Source organism: Cervus canadensis, chromosome 5, assembly GCF_019320065.1.
Source record: "Cervus canadensis isolate Bull #8, Minnesota chromosome 5, ASM1932006v1, whole genome shotgun sequence".
Classification (NCBI taxonomy): Eukaryota; Metazoa; Chordata; class Mammalia; order Artiodactyla; family Cervidae; genus Cervus; species Cervus canadensis.
In genome coordinates this window covers 57391053-57412578 of record NC_057390.1, presented here as the reverse complement: position 1 = coordinate 57412578, position 21526 = coordinate 57391053, and the positions used below count along the sequence as shown (strand labels likewise).

At 44.4% G+C, this 21526-nt stretch overlaps 1 protein-coding gene across 1 annotated transcript in view; it reads right to left on the bottom strand.

The window, feature by feature from the left end:
• Positions 1 to 836: 836 nt before the first annotated feature.
• Positions 837 to 21526, bottom strand: part of B3GNT2 (UDP-GlcNAc:betaGal beta-1,3-N-acetylglucosaminyltransferase 2) — a 31887-nt gene continuing 11197 nt past the window's right edge. The window contains exon 2 of the mRNA XM_043468855.1: positions 837 to 3331. Within this exon, the coding sequence (XP_043324790.1) occupies positions 2129 to 3322 (1194 nt within the window). The 5' untranslated portion in view covers positions 3323 to 3331 and the 3' untranslated portion in view covers positions 837 to 2128. The remainder of the gene's footprint in view (positions 3332 to 21526) is intronic.

The window sequence follows — 21526 nt, the reverse complement described above, 5'->3', positions numbered from 1 at the left end:
AAAAATTAAAAGACATCTTCCTCAGGAGAGAAATCTGCTACTTGAGAACACGTGGTCAAGGAAGCACATGTGTATATGGACACAAGCCATTTGTGAACCAACCGCATGTGAATGTTCCGAGAGCTTCATTATTCTTCTCTAAACCTGACGTGGTGGTGTTGGCCACCACCCTTTACTCATAAGCACTGGAGCAGAGAGGTCAGACGCCAGCACGTGAGCCCCTGAGAAGGACCAGACTTACAAGTCTTCAAACCCCACAGTGAGTGAGTATCAGTGTCCTCACATCTGCTCACATGTATGGCCTCAACATTCCCAGTAGGAGAGGACAGTGTGCTATGTGTTCTCACAATAAGCCTTCTGTTTTTTGAGTTTCATCCAATGCCTACTTGTTTTCAATTGAACGTTAGCAGTTTCTTCTCAACATAAGTCCAGGAAAATAACTAGCGGTCAAGGCTGCTCTGTTTCATCACAGATGAAACATACATCTTATGTTTCACAGAAACACACAAACCCCAAAATGGATATGGCTTAGGATGATACAGTCTTTAAGATGCTGCTCCATTTCCTAGTTAAATTCTTCATACTACCAGGAAGTGGAAGCATAAATAAGTATTCATGCTCCTCTCTAAAGATGCTACATGGGGAAGCACTTTTAAAAATTGTAAATGCAAAGACAAATGACCCAAGGAGACAGAGAAAAAGGCACAGTTCAATATTACTACTGCAGTCAATAGTTTCTGTGGGAAAAAAGTGGCCTTTATGGGAAAGGCCTTTTGGGGGAAAATGTAATTAAACACAAGAAACAGAGATTATAGATGACACGTTACACATGACAGTTAAAAATATGGTGACTTTATTTCCATTTCCTTACAGTTCCCACATCTGTAAGAATCTTCATCTTTATAACACAAAAATATCTCAAGAAAGCATGTTACAAGATAGTATATATAAGCGACAGTTTGGCAGAATTCTACTTTATGTTCCCCCAAAAGAGAACATATTGTAAAATTCAAAAATAACCATTAGTTTTATTTAACATGTTACTTTACTATTTAAAATACCATGCTCTAGTTAAATAAGTCATCAAGACTGTATACAAATAAAATATTACACAAAATATATTTAAGAAAATGTTTGGTATTTGATTTGAACAATAAATAAAAACACAGGCACTTCTACACTGAAATAGGAAAGCAGTCACTACTTAGGATAATAATTTTGTATAAGTAACATGTAACCATATGGCAAGAATAGAATCCTGCAGTTTTAAACTGACAAACCAGTCCATGAAAAGGTCTGCAATTTCAATCTTTTCACTTAAAGTTCAAAAGTTACATATGCTTTCCTGGTCCACAATGAAAAATTATAAATACAATATGGTTGCCAGGGACAATGCAATCTTCAGTTTGAAGATTATGGAATCATATTCATTATTTTCAAATACTAAAAAAGAGAACTATCATGATACCACCCAGGAGACCAAATGCAAAATAGTTAAGCTTTCTCATGATGATCATAAGACCATAACTTAATAAACTGGATATATGTCACCCAGCGATGCCCACTTTGCAAAACCGATTGATTAGGTTAACACAAGGAAATACTGTTGGGGTGGCAGGGCAATTCTGACAAAAGTCAATTTTTTCTAGATGATTTTAAAACTTCATCTAAATTTCATGAAAACAGATATAATTGCATTTCACTAAAAACATTGAGTCATATAAAACAATGTCTCTGTAGCCAATAGGTTTATGAATACCTAAACTGATAATTTACTCACATAATGGAAAATAGGATTATCATTGTATGAGGGCAAAACAAAAATATGGTCAAATTCTAGAAACATGATTTCAGATGATGAGGGGGACAAGTTAGAAAACAATGACCGCTGGCTAATAGGAAGGGTCAGAATCATTCATTTTGCCATATTCTACATAAAAAAAAAAATAGCATCTTCTGCTTTCCCTCTTCAGGAAGTACCACACTGAAGGGTTTAGAGGCCGTCAAATGGGTATGACCTATAAAGGCAATGTTGATGGTTTTACATAGAAATGCCCTCTAATGGAAGAGAACACAAATGGGAACTATTTGAGATACATTTCTATGTAAAATGTAGTTTGCACATAATTCAGCATTTTAAATGAGCACTCTGCAACCGAGACCAAATATCAATCATCTCTTGAGGTTTTCTACTATGTACCAACATCAAATCTACATAGGAACAAATGTTACCCCTGCTTTTCTCTTCTATATCAAATGTCCTGAAGCCTTTGTGTCTCTCTGGAGCGAGGCCGAGTTTCTGAAGGCACATTCCAGTATAAACATCATCGATGGGGTAGAGAAGGACCCGGTCAGTTACATTGTACAGTCTCAGGGCCAGGTTGCCGGAGTAGAGGAATCCACCTCCTCCTGCATAAGGCGGGTAGACGCCAGTGTAAACAACTTCCGGGATGTAGTACTTCAGTTTCTTATCCCGATGAGGTCCAGCATTATGAATCACATCACCAATAAACAAATCTTTGGCTTTGTTCCCGGATAAGCTATTCAAGTAATTCAGGAGGTGATGGGTGTTCACAAAAACATCATCATCGCCCTTGAACACGAACTCAGCATTTGGGCAGGAAGTGCTCACCCACCTGAGAAAGAGTACTTCTTTCAGAGACAAGTTGAAGAATGTATCTCTGTAGTTCCACAAAAGAATGTCTTGGTGCTTCTCACTCTCAAATTTCAGCATATCTGAAAGGTCTGGATGGTTGTCCTCTGCGGGAGTCTGGCCCAGTAAGAAGACTCGCACCACCGTTTGGTTCCCCGCATTGGTTTCTTTGCCCCAAGACTCCCGAATCGCTTGCCTTCTATCGAAATGTGAAGTTAGGGACTTAATCGCCAGCAATAAGAAGGGCTTCTTTGCACACTTATCTGGTTGGTCTATAAGCAGTGAATAATTTCGACATCTCAAATACAGCAGAAAATCTTTAAATCTGTCTGGCAAACTGTCGAAACCTGAAACTACTGACATGACCCTCAGGTCAGGTTCACAGTAATTCAGATGGCTTATATTGGAGAATCCGTATGCTTCTCCCGTCTGGTTGGCTAACGTGTTCAAAATGGGATTGAACCTCCTGTTCAGCTTTTCTTGTTCCTTGTTCCAATATGCCCGAGGAGGGTCAGATATTTTCCAGAACCTTTCTTTGGGTATTATTACTTCCCCCTTTCCATTTTTTTCTTGGCTACTGCTTTTGGAGACTTCCACAATCAAATAAATGAAGACATTTACCATCATCAGGATTCCCAACAACTTTATTCTTCGACGTCCAACACTCATTTCTCATATCTGAAATAAAAGAGAGGACCATGGTACTGATTAGATTATTATTCACTGCATTTGCTCACATGTCACATGTCATTTGCCTCTTTGATGTTCCCCAGAACAGTGGTTTAGAGCACAGATTCAAGACTTGCAGTACCTGGGCTCAAATCATGGCTCTACCATCCTCAATCTGAGCTCTGTGACCTCAGGCAAGTTGTATAACAACTGATGTCTCAGCAACTTCTCCACTTATAAAATGGTGATAATAACCCACTTAAGTCAGGAAGCAACAGTCAGAACTGGACATGGAACAACAGACTGGCTCCAAATAGGAAAAGGAGTACGTCAAGGCTGTACATTGTCACCCTGCTTATTTAACTTATATGCAGAGTACATCATGAGAAAACACTGGACTGGAAGAACCACAAGCTGGAATCAAGATTGCTGGGAGAAATATCAATAACCTCAGATACGCAGATGACAGCACCCTTATGGCACAAAGTGAAGAACTAAAGAGCCTCTTGATGAAAGTGAAAGAGGAGAGTGAAAAAATTGGCTTAAAGCTCAACATTCAGAAAACTAAGATCATGGCATCTGGTCCCATCACTTCATGGCAAATAGATGGGGAAACAGTGGAAACAGTAGCTGACTTTACTTTGGGGGGCTCCAAAATCACTGCAGATGGTGATTGCAGCCATGAAATTAAAAGACACTTACTTCTTGGAAGGAAAGTTATGACCAACCTAGACAGCATATTAAAAAACAGAGACATTACTTTGCCAACAAAGGTCCGTCTAGTCAAGGCTATGGTTTTTCCAATGGTCATGTATGGATGTGAGAGTTGGACTATAAACAGGGCTGAGCACAGAAGAATTGATGCTTTTGAACTGTGGTATTGGAGAAGACCCTTGAGACTCCCTTGGACTGCAAGGAGATCCAACCAGTCCATCGTAAGGGAAATTGGTCCTGGGTATTCATTGGAAGGACTGATGTTGAAGCTGAAACTCCAATACTTAGGCCACCTGATGCGAAGCGCTGACTCATTGGAAGAGACCCTGATGTTGGGAAAGATTGAGGGCAGGAGGAGAAGGGGACGACAGAGGATGAGACGGTGGGATGGCATCACCAACTCAATGGACATGGGTTTGGGTAGGCTCCGAGAGTTGGTGATGGACAGGGAGACCTGGCGTGCTGCAGTTCATGGGGTCCCAAAGAGTCGAAAGCGACTGAACTGAACTGAATCGCAAAGTTTTGAGGGCTATAAGCTTTTACTCGTAAGCTTTTAAAGTACTGGCTGCTCCACAGTGAGGTGTGAGTAAGTGACCCTTAACACTGTGGCTGTTTTAGACACCTGAGGGCAGAGATACACATTAACTAGACAACTCACAGGTGCTTCAACTTCCTTGCTTATACAAGGACATATACAAACTAGTGTGCTGCAAATAGATGTGCTCACAATTCAAAATAACAAATACAATTTATATTTGTTATTATGTACACACCTGATGGAGTCGCACAGAGTTGGACGTGACTGAAGTGACTTAGCAGCAGAACTCACATAACTATTTATATGTGGGCTGCAGCATGTGCAGTTCCATGTCATTCACCGTAATCACCTATTTTATTCTATTTCCTTTTTTTTTTAATAAAAAATGGTGGCCACAACTTTGAACTGTTTCCCAACCTACCCTTTCACAGATGAAGAAACCAAGGCAGAAAGATTAAGACACTTGCCCAAGGCCGCAGGGCTAAGAGGAGACAGTGACCACACCGAGTGTTCAGAGATAAAGAAACACACACCAGCTTCATCCCAATCGCCCACAACTGAGACCAACCCAAATGCCATCAAGAGAAGAGTGGATTATGAAACTGTGGTACGCTCATACACTGGAACAACCCCCAGCTATAAAGAGAAAAACTACTGCTAGAGCAAAAATAATATAGTGAGGGAGACTCAAACTCCCTTCATGTTAGTTCAAGAAGGCAAAAATTAATGTAGGCCCTAGAAATCTGAAAATGGTAGGGGTGGGGGTTTTGAATGGAGAGGGTCAGGAGGGGCTTTCTGGGGTACAGAAATGTACTTTGTATATCTTAATCTAGATGATGGTTTCATGCATGTATACATTTGTCAAAACTCAAGCTGTATCCTTGAGAACAAGTATATCCTCTGCTATTTATAGCAAGAAGGAAAAGAGTAATGAAAATGACATTTTAGTGGAATGTCAAAGGCCAAGAACAGATTTCAGGCTGTGGGCAACACAACAAAAAAAGAGTAATGAGGCAGTTTGCTGGTGCTGTAACAGCAGAGTTCTAACACTACTGAGATGGATGGCCTACCCAAGAACAGCCAGGTAGATAACCCTGACATTAAAAGACAATCCTCAAAAGTGGAATGGCAATACCCAGTAAAGAATTTTCTTATCAGGTTAATTCTACAGCTGAGAACTCATCCTTGAAAAGAATCCTGAAGACCGATTGCTTCTCAGGTGCCAGTGCATTATCTTGTTACAATGAACCTCTGAAGTAGATACTGTTACTTTTATTCCCATTTTACACTTGAGGAAACAGATTTAAAGAAGTAACTGTGTTAAGGGCAGAGCTGGAACCCTAACCAAGGGGATGGGGTTTCAAGACCACCATGTCAAATGGTAGCCACTCTTCTCTGACCTCTAGAACAAAATGGGTTTGGGGGGAGGGGGTGGGTTTCAGTTAATAAACATTGATTCTTCTAAAATTTCAATACAAAACGTGGAAGTTCAAAAAGAATGAAGTAGGACTTCCCTGATGGTCCAGTGGTTGGAAGGCTGCCTGCCAATGAGAGGAAACACAGGTTCGATCCCTGGCCCGGGAGGAGTCCATAAGTCATGCAGCAACTAAGCCTGCATGCCACAACTATTAGGCCCACAGTCTACAGTCCATGTTCTGCAACAGGAGAACCCACCACAATGAGCAGCCCACTCGCCACAATTAGAGAGCAGCCCCCACTTAGCACAACTAGAGAAAAGCCCGCATAAAGCAACAAAGACCCAGCACAACCAAAAACAAAAACTCAGAAACTAAACTAGTAATTAAAAAAAAAAAAAGAATGGTGTAAAGGAAACAAGTTTTTGGTATTACTGGAGAAGCACTGGATTTTGTGGTTTTTTAATTAACTGAAGCATAGTTGACTTATAATGTATTGGTTTCAGATATACAGCATAGTGATTTGATGTTTTTATAGATCATACTACATACAAAGTTATAATAAAATATTGACTATATTCCCTGTGCTGTCCATTACATCTTTATAACTTATTTATTATTTATTATATATTTTAATCAAGAGTAGTATTCACTTTTTACTCTAAGATTTACAAATTCCCTCATTCTAACAAATAGCCCCACGGTAGAAGAGGTATTTGTCATGCTGAGAACTCTGTGAAGTTATCACTATATTGAACATCCCAGAAGAGATCAACGGGGATTCACAAACTTTTTGTGTCTCTTAAATCTGTCCAGTAGATTCTAATCTAGTTGTTTGTATTTATTACTGCTGGATAGTTTTGGCTAAGGACATATAAGTGAAAGATGTTTTTATAAAGCCAGTCCCTACATCATACCTTCACTCCCCCAGAGCTTTTACACATCTAGAGAACACGGGTAATATAAAGGTATGTGCGTGGTCTCAGCTTACCTGGTAAGCAGTGTCCCATCACCTCATTCTTCCCTCCCTTCTCAACCACTACCTACACTCCACCCCTCAAGAATCCCACTACTGAGCTACCAAGGGCCTTCTTAAACTTCCTCCAAAGAAAGTGGTTAAAAAAAAGAAGAAAAACCCACAAGGTATTTCCTACTCTTTAATTATAGTTTCAAAGGGCCCCAAGTGACATACAACCTGAATAATTCATGATGTCCACACTAAGTCTAGGGTCCAGGCCCTCCTCCTTAGGTCAGCTCCTTTCAAAGAGCCTTTGAACACACCTATGAGCAAACTGCAGGTCTCCGTCCAGCACATCTTTGGCAACCTAAACCTCTTTGCTATGGGACTGACTTGCAAGGACAGGAGAGCATGAATGTGTCTGTGTGGGTACCTGATACAGTTAAAGAATCAGTCATCCTATTAGTAAATAAATCATGGATAGTTTTAAGTTGGTCTCATTCTGTCTTTTTTTTGATCTCCAGATTTCAGACAATACGCTTTCTAAAAACAAACCATTCTTCTAAGTCAGGATAACTCTCCTAAAGTAGCACTTGACCCAGTATCACTGATCTGGAGGGCTTGCCCTTCACGTGGACAGGCTGAAGAGAGGACAATGAAAAGTATGAAGGGGAACAGAGAAAGACTACAATGAGGAAGATCTGGAAGGAAAAACAGCACATGCCATGAACAGCTAACTACTTGGCAGAAATTTTCAACTCAGAAAAGGAATATGGATATTCCTGAAATTGCTAGAGTAGAAGAGGACAGCTTAAGGAAGAAAAAAAGAGAAGCACAGTACTTTTTGCACAGACTATGAACCTCTAAGTTAATTTTCCTAGGAAAAGATTCAGGGTGAATAATATGACTCCAGAAGAATAAGCCAGTTATGCATCCTGACCTACAGATACCTACAATTCAACCAGAACCATCTGAAGTGATGATGTGGAGTTTCTTTTCTTTTCTTTTTTTTTTGATGTGGAGTTTCTTATCACAGAAAGTACCAATACTTCTTTTGGGAATACTCTGAGGAATACTGATCCTGGCCAAGGTTTCCAGCTTCACTGATGCAATTCAGGCTTTTCCATCTGTGATCAAGAACCACACAGGCAGGACATCCTATCCCCTCAGCCAAGACAGGGCTTCATGGCTCTCAAAGGAACACCATCCTCCCCTTGTTTCAAGGATTCCAGTCCTCAATTCAAGGACTCCAGAACATTTTCCTGTCCACTTCTCACTTGTACTCCCTAAGGGAAGCTTAAGAGGATACCACTTTACCAGGGAGAAAAATGGAAGCCCAGAGAGGGTTAACTGGGCAAATGAGGGCTTCCAAGGTGGTGCAGTAGTAGAGAATTCTCCTGCAAGGCAGGAGATGTGGATATGATCCCTGGGTTGGGAAAACTCCCTGGAGAAGGAAATGGCAGAACACTTTATTCTTACCTGAAAAATTCCATGAACAGAGGAGCCTGGCAGGCTACAGTACATGGGGTCATAGAGTCAGACACGATTGAGCACACAAATGTCACAGAGTTAGGTGATAACGCTGAGATGAAACAGTCTTCTGGCTACTAGCCAGGGCTCTTTGGCGCTCCTCCTTTTTCTATAAGGCATGGCCACAGTATTGTAACCTGGTCCAATTCAACAGTGAAGTCTCAAAAACTGGCTCAAGACTGAAAAGACCCAGGGCACTGGATCATGGTACATTTGGTGGTTACCAAGACTTTCCAAAGAAAGGGAAATGGGAGCCTAGAAATGCCCGGCCCCGCTTCTGACAAGCGGCCAGTCTTCCTTTCCTAAATTCCCCCAAAGTGCAGCTTGGGCCAACTCTTACCACTATTTCTAAAGGGCATTTATTCCAAACCAACCTGAGAAGGAAGGGTGGGAAAACCACCCAGATTCCGAATTTGACATTTCTATCAAGTTTAAATGTCATCTTTCATTTGTGACCAAGGCACAGTCCCTCGCATGAGAACTAAACTGTTACAACAAGCCAAAGTTCATGGAAAGGAGGAAAAAGCAGTGACCTCCATAAAAATATCTGTGGGAAAAAGCTCTCTGAATATCTGACTAAATATTCCCATTACAGACATAAAACCAATTCCATGTCCTTTTTTAAGCAGGAAGTTACACTGCTCAAAAAGAATTTGAGTAAGAAAATCTACCCTGCAGCTAGGGAAGATGTTATACAACCCTCACTGTGACACACAGAATTTTTACTGTGAGTAACAGAAAGAGAAAATCCCATGTGCAAACAAAGAACCACCTTAGCTTTCACCTTGTACTTGGGAGTAAATTCTCCCCAACAAAGACTGAACAGTCTTGAAATTTCTAAAACACTACAGTTGATTTTGTTTGGCAACAACTTCCTTCTGTGCTTGCCTTGTGGCTCAGCTGGTAAAGAATCTGCCTGCAATGTGGGAGATCTGGGTTCAACCCCTGGGTTGGGAAGATCCCCCGGAGAAGAGAAAGGCTACCCAATCCAGTAGTCTGGCCTGGAGAATTCCATGGACTACATAGTCCATGGGGTCACAGAGAGTCAAACACGACTGAGGGACTTTCACTTTCCTTTATTTTGCTATTAAAATATTTAGAAAGGTAGAGACACACACACACACAAATTTATGTTAGCTGAAGATGGATTACAAAATGGTACAGCTGCCACGCTTAAACTATGTGAAAATCCAGATAAAACACCTCACAAAAACAAAACCAGTGTAATCAGGGTGGCAGGATTATAGGTTATTTAATTCTTTAATGCTGCCACATCATCTTTTCCCTTCAACATCCTCTACTGCACACATCCAGACTGCTGGGATGGAGGTGGGGAACATGTCACATACAAATCCTAACGCGAGGTCCCCATTTCTGCAGCCCACATCACTAGCGTGGGCCATGGTCCCACAGTCCCAGACACTCCACCCCTGTACTGGACCCTGCAGTGTTCAGCACAAGTTCTGTCACTACATCCACCCCTAGATCATTGCACATCTTTCCCTGGGTTCGTGATCTCTGCCTGAAGCCAAGTATTAGAGAGGACTCTTAAAAATAATAGTAAAATATGAACATATCAGCTTTAATAAATACTTAGGTACCACTGGCTATATGCCAGGCACCGTGATGTTATGAGGTAGATACTCAAAGAGGTGATTGAACTTGTCCAAGGTCACACAGCTGGCAGACGGCAGAACCAGGATTCAAACCTAAGCAGTTCAGCTCCATTATTTTAGTTTTAAACCATGATACAAGCGAACACTGCAGCACAGGCTTATGACGAAAGGGACTAAAAAGATGATGGTCTGGTTTTCAATGGTTTATCTTCTTTAAAAATTATTTTAAAATGTTAAAGCTTTATATGTATACATTTAAACCCTCAAAACTACCATCAGACAAAGTCAGATATGGGAGGTAGGGTGGGATCATAAGTAACCCTTACTGAATGATTATGCTATAGTCATTTTATTCCCGTATACGCAGTTTAAATAATCCCAATGTTTCATTCCTGGATGCCAGACTGGCACCACAAAAGAGGATGATTATAAAAGGTTCCCTCCAGTTCTGAAAGCAAAGCACTGGCCAGAAGACACGTTAATGTGGCCATCGCCAGCCACAAGGACTTATTCTCACAAAACTCTAAGTCAGGGCACTCACTCACCCATCCCAAGGGGCTCAGGTATGTTAGGCAGATGGTCTCCAATAGCTTGTCAGGGACACAGCCAGCAACCACACTGAGACCAAATCCAAAACCTGTGCCTATGCTCCCCCATCCCTAGAACCAAAGTTAAGGATAAAAGAAAGGCAGGACCTCCTTGTAATCATGAAATGAAATAACCAGTCATCTAATCCAGTCAGGCTGAGGCTTGGAGGCTGGAAATCCACGTGTCTGATTCAGTCACTTGATTCAGAGTTTGAGCTAGCAGCCTCCGTGTCTAGGGAGGATCCTGCTTCCTGCTCATTATCCTGCCCAAACAGGATACACAAATCCTTCAAGGATCAAGAGCCCAAGCCTGCTGCCATATCACATGGAGACAGGGGATTTAGACGTCAATCGGCCTGCCCAACCTCCTCCATCCTCACTCCAGAAGCCAGGCGAGAGTGGCTTTCCAAAATCTTTACCTCCCAGGCTGCTAACATTTGTTGCTTGGTCCTTGCCAGACCTTTCCAGGTTCTGCTCAGTTAAAGAGAGGGATAGCTTGCAGTTAAGTAGTTCTGGGGGAGATGGAATACTTTCCAGTGCTCAGGGTAGATGGTTGAGTGACAGGGTGTGAGTGCAGCAGCTTGGTGGGACCAGAAGAGTGGGACCGTACCTAGAGCTTGTTCCTTAATGGGGGCAAGAAGCCTGGCCGCAGTTCTTGTCAGGACTGGAGTTGTGGAGCCCCAAGATGCCCTCAACAACCTCACCTACAGAGAACATATGTCTGACATTTTCTGGCCTGTAAGTCAGAACAATGATCAACTGAATTCAAGGAATTTGGTTCATAGGTCAGCAATAGTATCTTCACGTTCAAAATTTAAAGGGAAAAGTATGTATGATGAATCTATTCACCTATATGTCCCCACAGGTGACATCATACATCTCAGTGTCTGCAGGACATGCTCTGATCCCCACTGACTACAGTTCCCCCAAAGCCCAACGTGGCTGATTTTCTCAAATGGTGTGTATTTAGCTGCTCAGTCATGTCCGACTCTTTGTGACCCCATAGACGGTAGCCGCTCCTCTGCCCATGGAATTCTCAAGGCAAAAGAACTGCAGTGGATATCCATGCTACCTTCTCCAGGGGATCTTCCCGACCCAGGGATCGAACCCAGGTCTTCCACATTGCAGGCAGATTCTTTACCAGCTGAGCCACCAGAGAAGCCCCAGGGAAGTCTCAAATGGTACTTATCATTTAAAATAAAATCAATCACTAAGATCACTCTTCACATAAACATGCTCAGATTTTCAGAAAAGGAGAAAGAAGAAAATTCAGTAAACAATGATGGGGATTAACCTTCCCAAAGGCCATCTTGCCCCTGCCTCTACTAAAACTGGTAAGGGTTCGAGGTCTTCAGTGTATAAGATTGTGTCATTATAAAACAAAGCTGGTAGATGTTTGAAGACGGGTATGTTCCAGACCCACCTGCACTTTGGAAAATTAGTCTGGCACCTGGAGCCAGACAACCCAGAGTTAAATTCTGGTGATGCTACCTACTACTAGCTGTGTGACCTAGAAGTTACTTGACTTGTCTGAGCCTCAGTTTCCTCACCTGTGAAGTGATGATACAACCTGCCACACCAGGGTGTCGCCTAGCATACAATAGGCTCAATAGTTTTCTTTCATGGATTTGGTTCCTCCACCAAACACTAAGCACATTTCTCAAGTTCTGTTGTTCACTGCCTCTTTATAAATATTCTCCCTCTAGAAACCCTTCTGTCCATCACCTTAAATGTTACTTCAAAAGGAGGACCCCCTCCCAAAAAAACCCAAACAAACAGGGCTTCCCTGGTGGCTCAGTGGTAAAGAATCCGTCGGCCAATGCAGGCTAGACATGGGTTCAACCCCAGGAAGATCCCACGCTCCATGGAGTGACCAAGCTTGTGTGCCACAACTGCTGAAGCCTGTGCACCCTACAACCTGTGCTCCGCAACAAGAGGCCACTGCGGTGAGAAGCCCACTCACCGCAACTGAAGAGTAGCCCCCCTTGCCACAACTAGAGAAAAGCCCACACAGCAACGAAGACCCAGCATGGCCAAAAATAAACAAACAGCAGCAGCAAAACAAGAAACCAAGGATCACAAGCTGAGCCAGCTAACTCCAGATGTTCAATGTGTGTGGAGCCTCTCTTCCTGGGTCCTGCGTTCGCCATGGATCGACTGCCCGCGTGCACTCCCCAGCGGCAGTGAGCTGCCTCTTCCTTTGCTCTCCACGTCTGTGTTCCCACCTCAGTAATGTTGCTGGCACCTCCTCCTCCTCAGCTCTCCTCTATTCCAATCAGGCTCTGCGGCTGGCGACTGCAAGAGCCCAAGGCCTTATTTCCCGCAGCTCCCAAATATCCCTGTTCCCCAACGACTCATCTTCAGCCCTTGTACACACACCCCTGCTCGTGGTGGTGTGGTCACCACCACCACCATGGCGCTGCTTCCCCAGAGCCAAAATGTAACTGTGCTGTCTTCTAAAACGCCTCTCTCCTCCATTCCCAGAGCTCTGGGACTCATGGCCTCTGCCCCTCTTCTGTGAGACCTCTGGCCCAAAGATATGCCCCAGCCTAAACACCAGCCTCACCCCCTCCATCTTCTCACTCACATGCCCTCTAGTCCCTTTATGAGGCTCTGTGATTCCTCCACAGCCCCTCCTGCCAGCATCCCCCACCGCCACACCATGGACACTTTCACCTCCGACCACAGCAAACACAGTCTCTTCCAAACAGTCCCAGTTTCCCTCTGCCATCTGCAGGGTGCCCTCTGTCTGCCATGCCTTCCTGAAGAGCTTCTACTCCTCAATTCAGCCAAGCGCCACTCCTGAAGCACCCAGGAGTGAGGGCACCCTCTGTGGTCAAGGTCTTCACCCTGCAATGCCACTACTCCAGGTTGTAGCATCTGAGAGTTATTCTGCATTTGTTGAACAAACAGGTATTTTGGTCATCTGGTTGAGTTCACTAAATATAGCTGTTTCAGTAGAAATTAGATTAAATAAATATACATGACCCTTCTCCAAAGAGATAACACTGGGAACCATATGTGTACTGCTCAATGACCCATGTATTTATAGAAACCTGTCTCACTTTTTTAAGTACTAGAGTAGAAAAAACGTAAAGGCTTTTCTAGAGTTATAGGCAATAAGACTATTAGTAGTCAGTCCATATTAGAACTGGGAGGGTAGGGGCTAGATCTGAAGAGGTAAACTGTGGTGAAAGCCCCACCCAGGCCCACAGGCAGCCCTGCACCCACCTGAGCGGGAATGCAGGCATGTGGGATCCAGCAGAGGGTCTATGAAGGCTTTATCCCTCCACTAGCAGAGCATCCAGGCAATATCCTCCATTCCGGCCCCAAACAGAGGGGCCTCCACACTCCTTTCTGATAGGGGGTGGACCTCCAGCAATTGCTAGTTCCACCAAGGCCATGATAACAGAGGGACAAAGTGAACATGCCTAAATAAAAGCCCCTGGTACAGACTGAAAGCTTGGGGGCACCTATTTACCCAGGAGGGAAACCATTAGAAAAGAAATGTTCCAATGCAGGCAGTCACTTCCTGGGGAGCTTAACATGTTTTGGAAGTCCTTGCTAAGAGACTGTACATGGGTATGGCTTAGGAAGTTTTTCCACGTCAAGCTCTAGAACCTATGTACAAACCAGCATAGTCTGGCAGGCTCTCAACAAGTCCTCAGAGAAATTCCTAGATTTCTCTCTGGCTCATCCATCTGTTTGCTGAGTTGGGTTACATGGGATGTATTTCAGTCTGGGTCTAACCAGGAGGCAGAAACCACACCATAATTCAAGCAGGGTAAGTTTAAAAATATGATAATTGAGTAACTATAAAGACAGAACTATAAAAGGTTATAGTTGAAAACTATAAAGGGCTTCCCTGGTGGCTCAGTGGTAATGAATCTCCTGCCAATGCAGGAGACGCAGAAGACGAGGGTTCAATCCCCAGGTGGGGAAAATCCCCTGGAAGACGGCATGGCAATTCACTCCAGTATTCTTGCCTGGAGAATCCCATGGACAGAGAAGCCTGATGGGCTATAGTCCATAAGGCTGCAAAAAAGTCGGACATGATTTAGTGATTAAACAACAAAGGTAGAATAGAACTCTAAAGGGTGCCCTATACTAGATGAAAGGTACCCCAAACAGGACGAACATGGAAGCAAGGTTTGGATCTTGTTGAAGAAGGTACAGGAGGCAATTCCTGGGTGTCCAGGATGGTCTAGTCACCAGAAAAGCAGGAATAACCGTCTAGGGTGCCAGTACAAAGCCTGGAATACAAGAGTCCCCATGTGGAGGGAGACAGGAAGGAAATTCTGGAGACTGCTGGGAGGGTGGGTGGAGAGAACAAGGGTGCAGAGGAAGTCATGTCCACGCATAAAGTCCGGCTACCACTGGACCCAGAAACTGGAGAGACCTCCCTCTGCAGGAGCTTAGCATGACAATGCATGGCCCGGACAGGAAGTGCTCAGGGCCACTGCTCAGGACAAACATCAGGTGGCCAGCCCTCCAGACGGTCAGGACCACCGGGCTCCCAGCGTATATACACGTGGGGACTGAGAAGAGGCAGCAACCTGGGTTGGGCTCAGGCTCCCCAGTCCATCACAGCCACGAGAGCTGCAGGCAGGACAAGGCGGGCACAGGTTGGGAAAAGCTGCAGCCTGCAAGCCCGGAGGAAAACCAGCAGGCTCTGTAGAAGCCTGGTTCTAGACTCTGGAAAGCAGGAAGGAAAACCTCTTTCTCCTGCAACATCCTCTTCAGAGCCCTCAACTTGAGAGAAGGCAAAGGAAAAATATTTGAGGAGTTCTGATCCATTTTCATAGACCAGACAACAGAGGGTGGACTGGGAGCTGACAGACAATAGTTAAAAACTGGTACAAGTTAGAGACCTCTCTGTCACCAACCTGAAGTCATTTCCAACCACTAACATCATTCTTTGAGTCTGAAGTCAGGTGGAAAGTGTATAAAACATGGGTCCTGTACAGCGAACTGAAAAATAAGTAATAAATACGTGACAGTACATTTGTCCACAGCAGAGGATAAGGCAGGACCTGAGTGGAGCTTCAAACAGGGTAGATTTCAGAGAAGTGAGGAGAAGCAGGGCAGGCAAGCGGTGGGGTGGGGCTACAGAGTGTCTGCTTGCAGAGCAGCAGCCAGTCTGTGGCCAGATAGGTTCTGAGGCAACTGGAGAAAGCAGATAAGCCCAAGGGCTCTCCATGGGATAGGCATGCGCCATGCCTATATCTAAGTAACAAGTGCTGCTGCCAGAGAGATAGCCACAATGTGATTTCATAGCCCTTCTATTAAACAAAAAAACCTGACTAAACCACACAGGAATATGAAATAAGGGAAAAACAAAAGAACAGCTCCAAATTTGACCTCCAAGTTCATTACAAATACAATGGCTATTGTGTTCAGAGATTTAATTTTTGTAAAGCAGATTTGGACAGGGGAAGGCAGCATGATCTGAGTGACTCACCTTCTATCATGCATGCATGCTCAGCTGCTTCAGTCAAGTCCGACTCTTTGTGACCCTACAGACTGTAGCCTGCCAGGCTCCTGTGTCCATGAGATTCTCCAGGCAAGAATACTTGAGTGGGTTGTCATGCCCTCCTCCAGGGGATCTTCCTGACCCAGAGATTGACCCTGCATCTCCTGCACTGCAGGCGGATTCTTTACCCACTAAGCCACCAAAAGATCTCTAAAGTACCTCTGAAGGGGTACAGGCATTTAGCCTGTCTTCCCTGTAGCTCAAACGGTGAAGAATCTGCCTGCAACGCAGGAGACCCTGGTTCTATCCCTGGGTCAGGAAGAGCCCCTGGAGGAGGACATGGCAACCCACTCCAGTCACTATTCTTGCCTGGAGAATCCCATGGACAGAGGCGCCTGGCAGGCTACAGTCCATGGGATTGCAAAGAGTCGGACACGACTGAGCCGAGTAACACTAGTAATACTACCCAATCACTAACCCATGATTTGCTTCTGACTTTCCCTACAATTGGGGAAAAAAAAAAAAATCTGATGAACAACCTCATTTGTGTGTCTTTGTACACTGTCTTATCATTTCCTTTGAAAAAATTACAAAGAGAACAATCAAGTTATTCCATGTCCTTCCTCATCAAAAAAAAAAAAAAAAAGCCAGACTGTACAACACCGGAGAGCACAGAGCTCTCCACGTTAACTGTGGACCTTGTCCTTCTTTTAAATCTTCGTACAAAAACAACCTCTGCCTGTTTTAACTGACCCCTCGTCATTGCTGTACTTCCTTCCTGACTTCCCACTCCTCACACCCTTTGCCCATTTTTTACGTCAGGATATTCTCAACTAACCATCAGGATAATCTCAACTAACCGTCACAAGCTCAAAAACATGAAGCCATTAGCCTGAGGCTACAAAGCTAATCTGAGTAGAGCCAGGACTTGGACCCTGGACCCTGACCCTGAGTCTAAACTCTTACGCTCTCTACCACACAACCTTGTTGCTCAGAAGATTTCAAGAATCCTCAGATAAAGCTGCAATAAAAAAAAAAAAAAAAAAAAAGGAAGTGAAGCCACTGTGTTTGTGGATACCTGGGAACATGCAGGTAGTTCCAAAGAAAGCCAGGGGGTCGAGTTTTTTTGAGAAGCATGAAAAAGGAATAATGTAGACAAAATCTCCCGCTGGGAGCTGGTCCCTGGTTGAAGGTACCCAGAGATCCTGGTCTGCTCGGGCGGGCACCGCCCCTGCTGAGGGTGGAGTCCCTGCCGCCTGTGTGGCAGGTGTTAATCCACACGGAGGAATGAGAGATTGGCAGCACTTGCACCGGCCTAGTCTAACAAACCTGTTGGGCAAACCCTTTTGTCAAGAGCTTTTACAAAGAGAAAATGCTGCCTTTCCTCACCCTTCCCTTCACTCTGGCACCACAGCCAGAGACAGCAGGGATTCCAGCCTGATCCTCCCACCGGCCACCTGCCAGAGGTGAGCTCCCAGCTGGCCAGCAGCCCAGCTCCCCAGGCTCTGTGAGGAAGGGACACCAGTCTGCATCAAAAAAATAATAAATAAATAAAAGGGTGATGGAAGAGCAATGTTGGCCACAAACTGCACCCTCTCTCCAGAACATGCACATGCATTCCCCACACAGACCCTATCCTGAGTTTGTTGCCCACAGAAGCTATAAGGATTTCTTTTCCAGGGCCTTAGAGCTCAGGGACTCCAACCTTCTCCTGTAGAGAAGAGGAAACGAAGGCACAGAGCCTCGCCCAAAGTCAGCACAGGGAGGAGGCGGGAATGAGAATCACCATCAGTGACAGAGTCTTCTCCTCACAGCTTTGATTCTGGGCTAGCAACATTAAACAACAAGGCCAGCACCCCCTCCTGAACAGAAACACCTCCCCAGCCCCCAACCCCTACCTGTGGTTTTCTTACTTCCTCTTTGCGTCTTAACACTAAATACACATTTATCTGACTTATCACACCTCGTGGGGAAGAAGTCTGACACGCCTCACAGGGCACGTGGGCATTAAGACCAGGAGCTGAGCCATTCCGTCCCTGTCTCCCTAGTGTCTGGCTGACTACAGTAAGACCTGAGGACAAGAAGGACATAACAGGGAGGGGCAGTAAAGGAACAAGGACTAAATAAAAGCTGTATTCTTTCACCTTTTTCCTCTTTTGCTCCACACAAAGCATTGTTGAGTAATTTCATACATAGGCCCTACATCTCCAGGTCTCCCAGAGACCCTCCCTGGCCCCTGACTGACTGTGCGTCAGGCCAAGCCACTTTTCTTCACAACTATCATCCTGGCGTTTCCCCTCCGTGCCTCGTCCATGAGGACAACATCACTGGGTGTCATCTCAATGCAGGACATCACCTAAAAATCCCAGGACGACTTCCCTGGAGGGCCAGCCATTAGGAATCCACCTGCCAAGGCAGGGGACACGGGTTCGATCCCTAGTCCGGGAAGATTCCACGTGCCATGGAGCAACTAAGCCCAAGTGCCAGCTACTGAACCTGCGAGCCCTAGAGTTTGTGCTCTGCAACAAGAGAAGCCACGCAACGAGAAGCCCGTGCACGCAACTAGAGAGTAGCCCCAGCTCAGGCCACACATAGCAATGAAGACCCAATGTAGTCAAAAGTAAATAAATAAAAATTTTTTAATTGTTTTCAATTAAAAAAAAAATCTGGAAACATTTGTCTCATATGATTAAACAAATCTATAAACAAACACAGGTCCAAGGAATAGAAGATGGGAAGAAGGTAACTAAAAATTAATAAAAATACTGGACTGGAAACTAAGTTATCATTATTTAAAATAAAGTATATAAATTAAGTTATCAGTCTGACCTTGTGTAAGTGCTTCTGGAAACAAGCAGGCCATCAGCCATGGCCTGGTGATCTAGGTGGACAGAGATGGGGAGGGGAGGAGAGAATCTGGTGCTTGCTATGTGGGCGCCTGTCTACAGTACATATAGAGAAAAGCTGGTGAAATCAACTGAGAAAGAATATTTTTACCTATCACTGAAAAGAGACTATTGTCATTTTACATAGTAAAATGCATGAAAAACTCAAAGACTAATTTAACAAAATCAAAAGTTGACTCTCCTCAAAGTTTCTGGACTGACTTTCAAAATCATATTATTCCTCACCACTTAATTTCACGAACAGTAATAAATGACCATAAAGTAAAACTTTTAGATTTTTAAGATAATCACTTTAGTAAAGTAATTAGCCTCCAACTAATAAAAATAAATGGAAAGAAAAAGAGACAATCACTTTAATATTAAGCATTTGAGCAGCCAAATTCAATCTGCCACCATCACAGAAATTCACCCATATCAGTTCCAAAAGGCACTCTGTGCTGTGCTGTGGTTAGTTGCTCAGTCGTGTCTGACTTTTTGCAACCCCACTGACTGCAGCCCGCCAGGCTCTTTGGTCCACTGGGATTCTCCAGGCAAGAATACTGGAGGGGGTTGCCATGCTCTCCTCCAGGCAAAAGGTACTCTACAAACTTTCAAATCAACCAATGCCCTTCCCAATTCTATTAAATTTGGTAATTCTTGTCCCCATGAATTGTATGCATCTCCACCAATTCTTGCAAAACCAAAGTTTACATCTTTTTACATTTATCTCCAAAATAAAAATATAATCTCCCAAAATAAATATTGTTTGAACATGCTGCAAGTTGGGACTGTATTAATACTAGTGACATTCACTGTTTAACTTAAGTAATTTAATAAATTGCCTTGGGAAGTCTCCATTTCTTGGCTGTTTGTATGAAGGTTTCCCAGTGACGAATTTCCTTAAAGAGTATTCCCCCTTGGGTACAATGAAGGGGACACCAATGAGCATAAAAGTACCATGCTTCAGGCTCTAGGACTCCCTGCTTAAACATTTGGAGTCTCTTAAAGAAGCAGCTTTGAGATAACTGCCTGAATCACTCAGAATTGTGATTGTCACGTAGTGAACAGTACGAGCTTGGACTCAGTAACTCTGGTCCATCTGCCTGGAAGTGTGCCCACGGCCCAAGAGTAAGACACAACTTTGCAACTAAACCACAACAAAAAGAATGCTGCCTATAGCCTGAAATATACAGGATAGCCCATTCTCAAAGCTCTAACCCTTAAAGGTATAACACTTCCTATTCATACAAAGATAAAAAGTTGCAGAACAGAGAATACATCTGTCTTGCTGAAGGTTTACAGGGGCATCATGAACTTTAAGACACCTCTGTGGACAGCTGCAAGAACAAGGCTTCTGACACCGAGAAGTCTGCAACAACCTACCACACCCCTCCCCTTTTACTATGAAAGAAGCCCCAATTCTAACTTTGGTAGGAGGATTCTCTGGGACACTAGTCCACCATCTTCTCTGTCTGCTGACTTTCCGTAGAGAGTCACCACCCCTAGCCTCAGCATCTTGCCTCTCAATTGGCTGCCCTGTCGTGCAGTGAACAGTACAAGCTTGGACTCAGTAACACTTGAGTGCCTGGATGCGTGCCAAAGACCCAAGGGGATATACAATGGTTACTGAGGTATCCTTATTCTGCAGATAAATGATCTGCTTCCAGAAATTTATTCAAGGTTCCCAAGATAGAGAGAAGGGAGGGGGCATGAACAGGGAACCCAGCTGGGCTGCTCCCAGCCTGCAAGTCCATCTAAGCTGCTGCCAAACTTGAATTCAGGTACAGAGCTGCAGGGTTGGGGCAGCCAGGACGGAGGAGCGTGACGCACCCCTTCCTCTTTAAGCACTCTCACAAAGACCCCATCTGAGATCCAAGCTTGCCATCCTCAAAACCTCCTGGGACGCAGCACCCCTTAAAAACAATTGTGGTCCTCACCCACACCACGGCTCATGCTGGCTTCTCCCAGCCAGAAACACCCATTCTCTTTACTTCTCAATCCTGCCCCCAGGCTTAAAGGTACAGGTTCAAATCCCACCTCCTCCTCCATGAGGACAAGCTCAGTTTCCCCGGTGCACTGTATTTAATCTACTCTCCTTCTAGCATTTGGGATTCCCCAAAATTGAAGCCCCTCAAACGGAGTACCAAGAGCTAGTTATCCAGAACCACCCCACCTCCAGCAACGTGTCCCAAGCTGAACAGCGCCTGGTGAGCTGAGAGCCCCTCTCCTCAACCCCGAGGGAGACATGAACAAGAGGCTCCCCAACCTACAGGCTGTAACTGTGAGGTCAAAGCACCCAAACGGTGAGGGCCAGCCTGTGCCGCTTGCACACAGCTCGTCCAATTAAAATGCAAGCCCCCTGGGACCCCACTTCTCCTGAGTCAGAGGCAGTCTCGTCCCAGAAGACAACCTTTCTAGTGATAAGTGGCCCTGGGGTGGCAACTTCAGGAGAGGATACCAAACAAGCAGAGTGGTTCCCCTCTCTTCC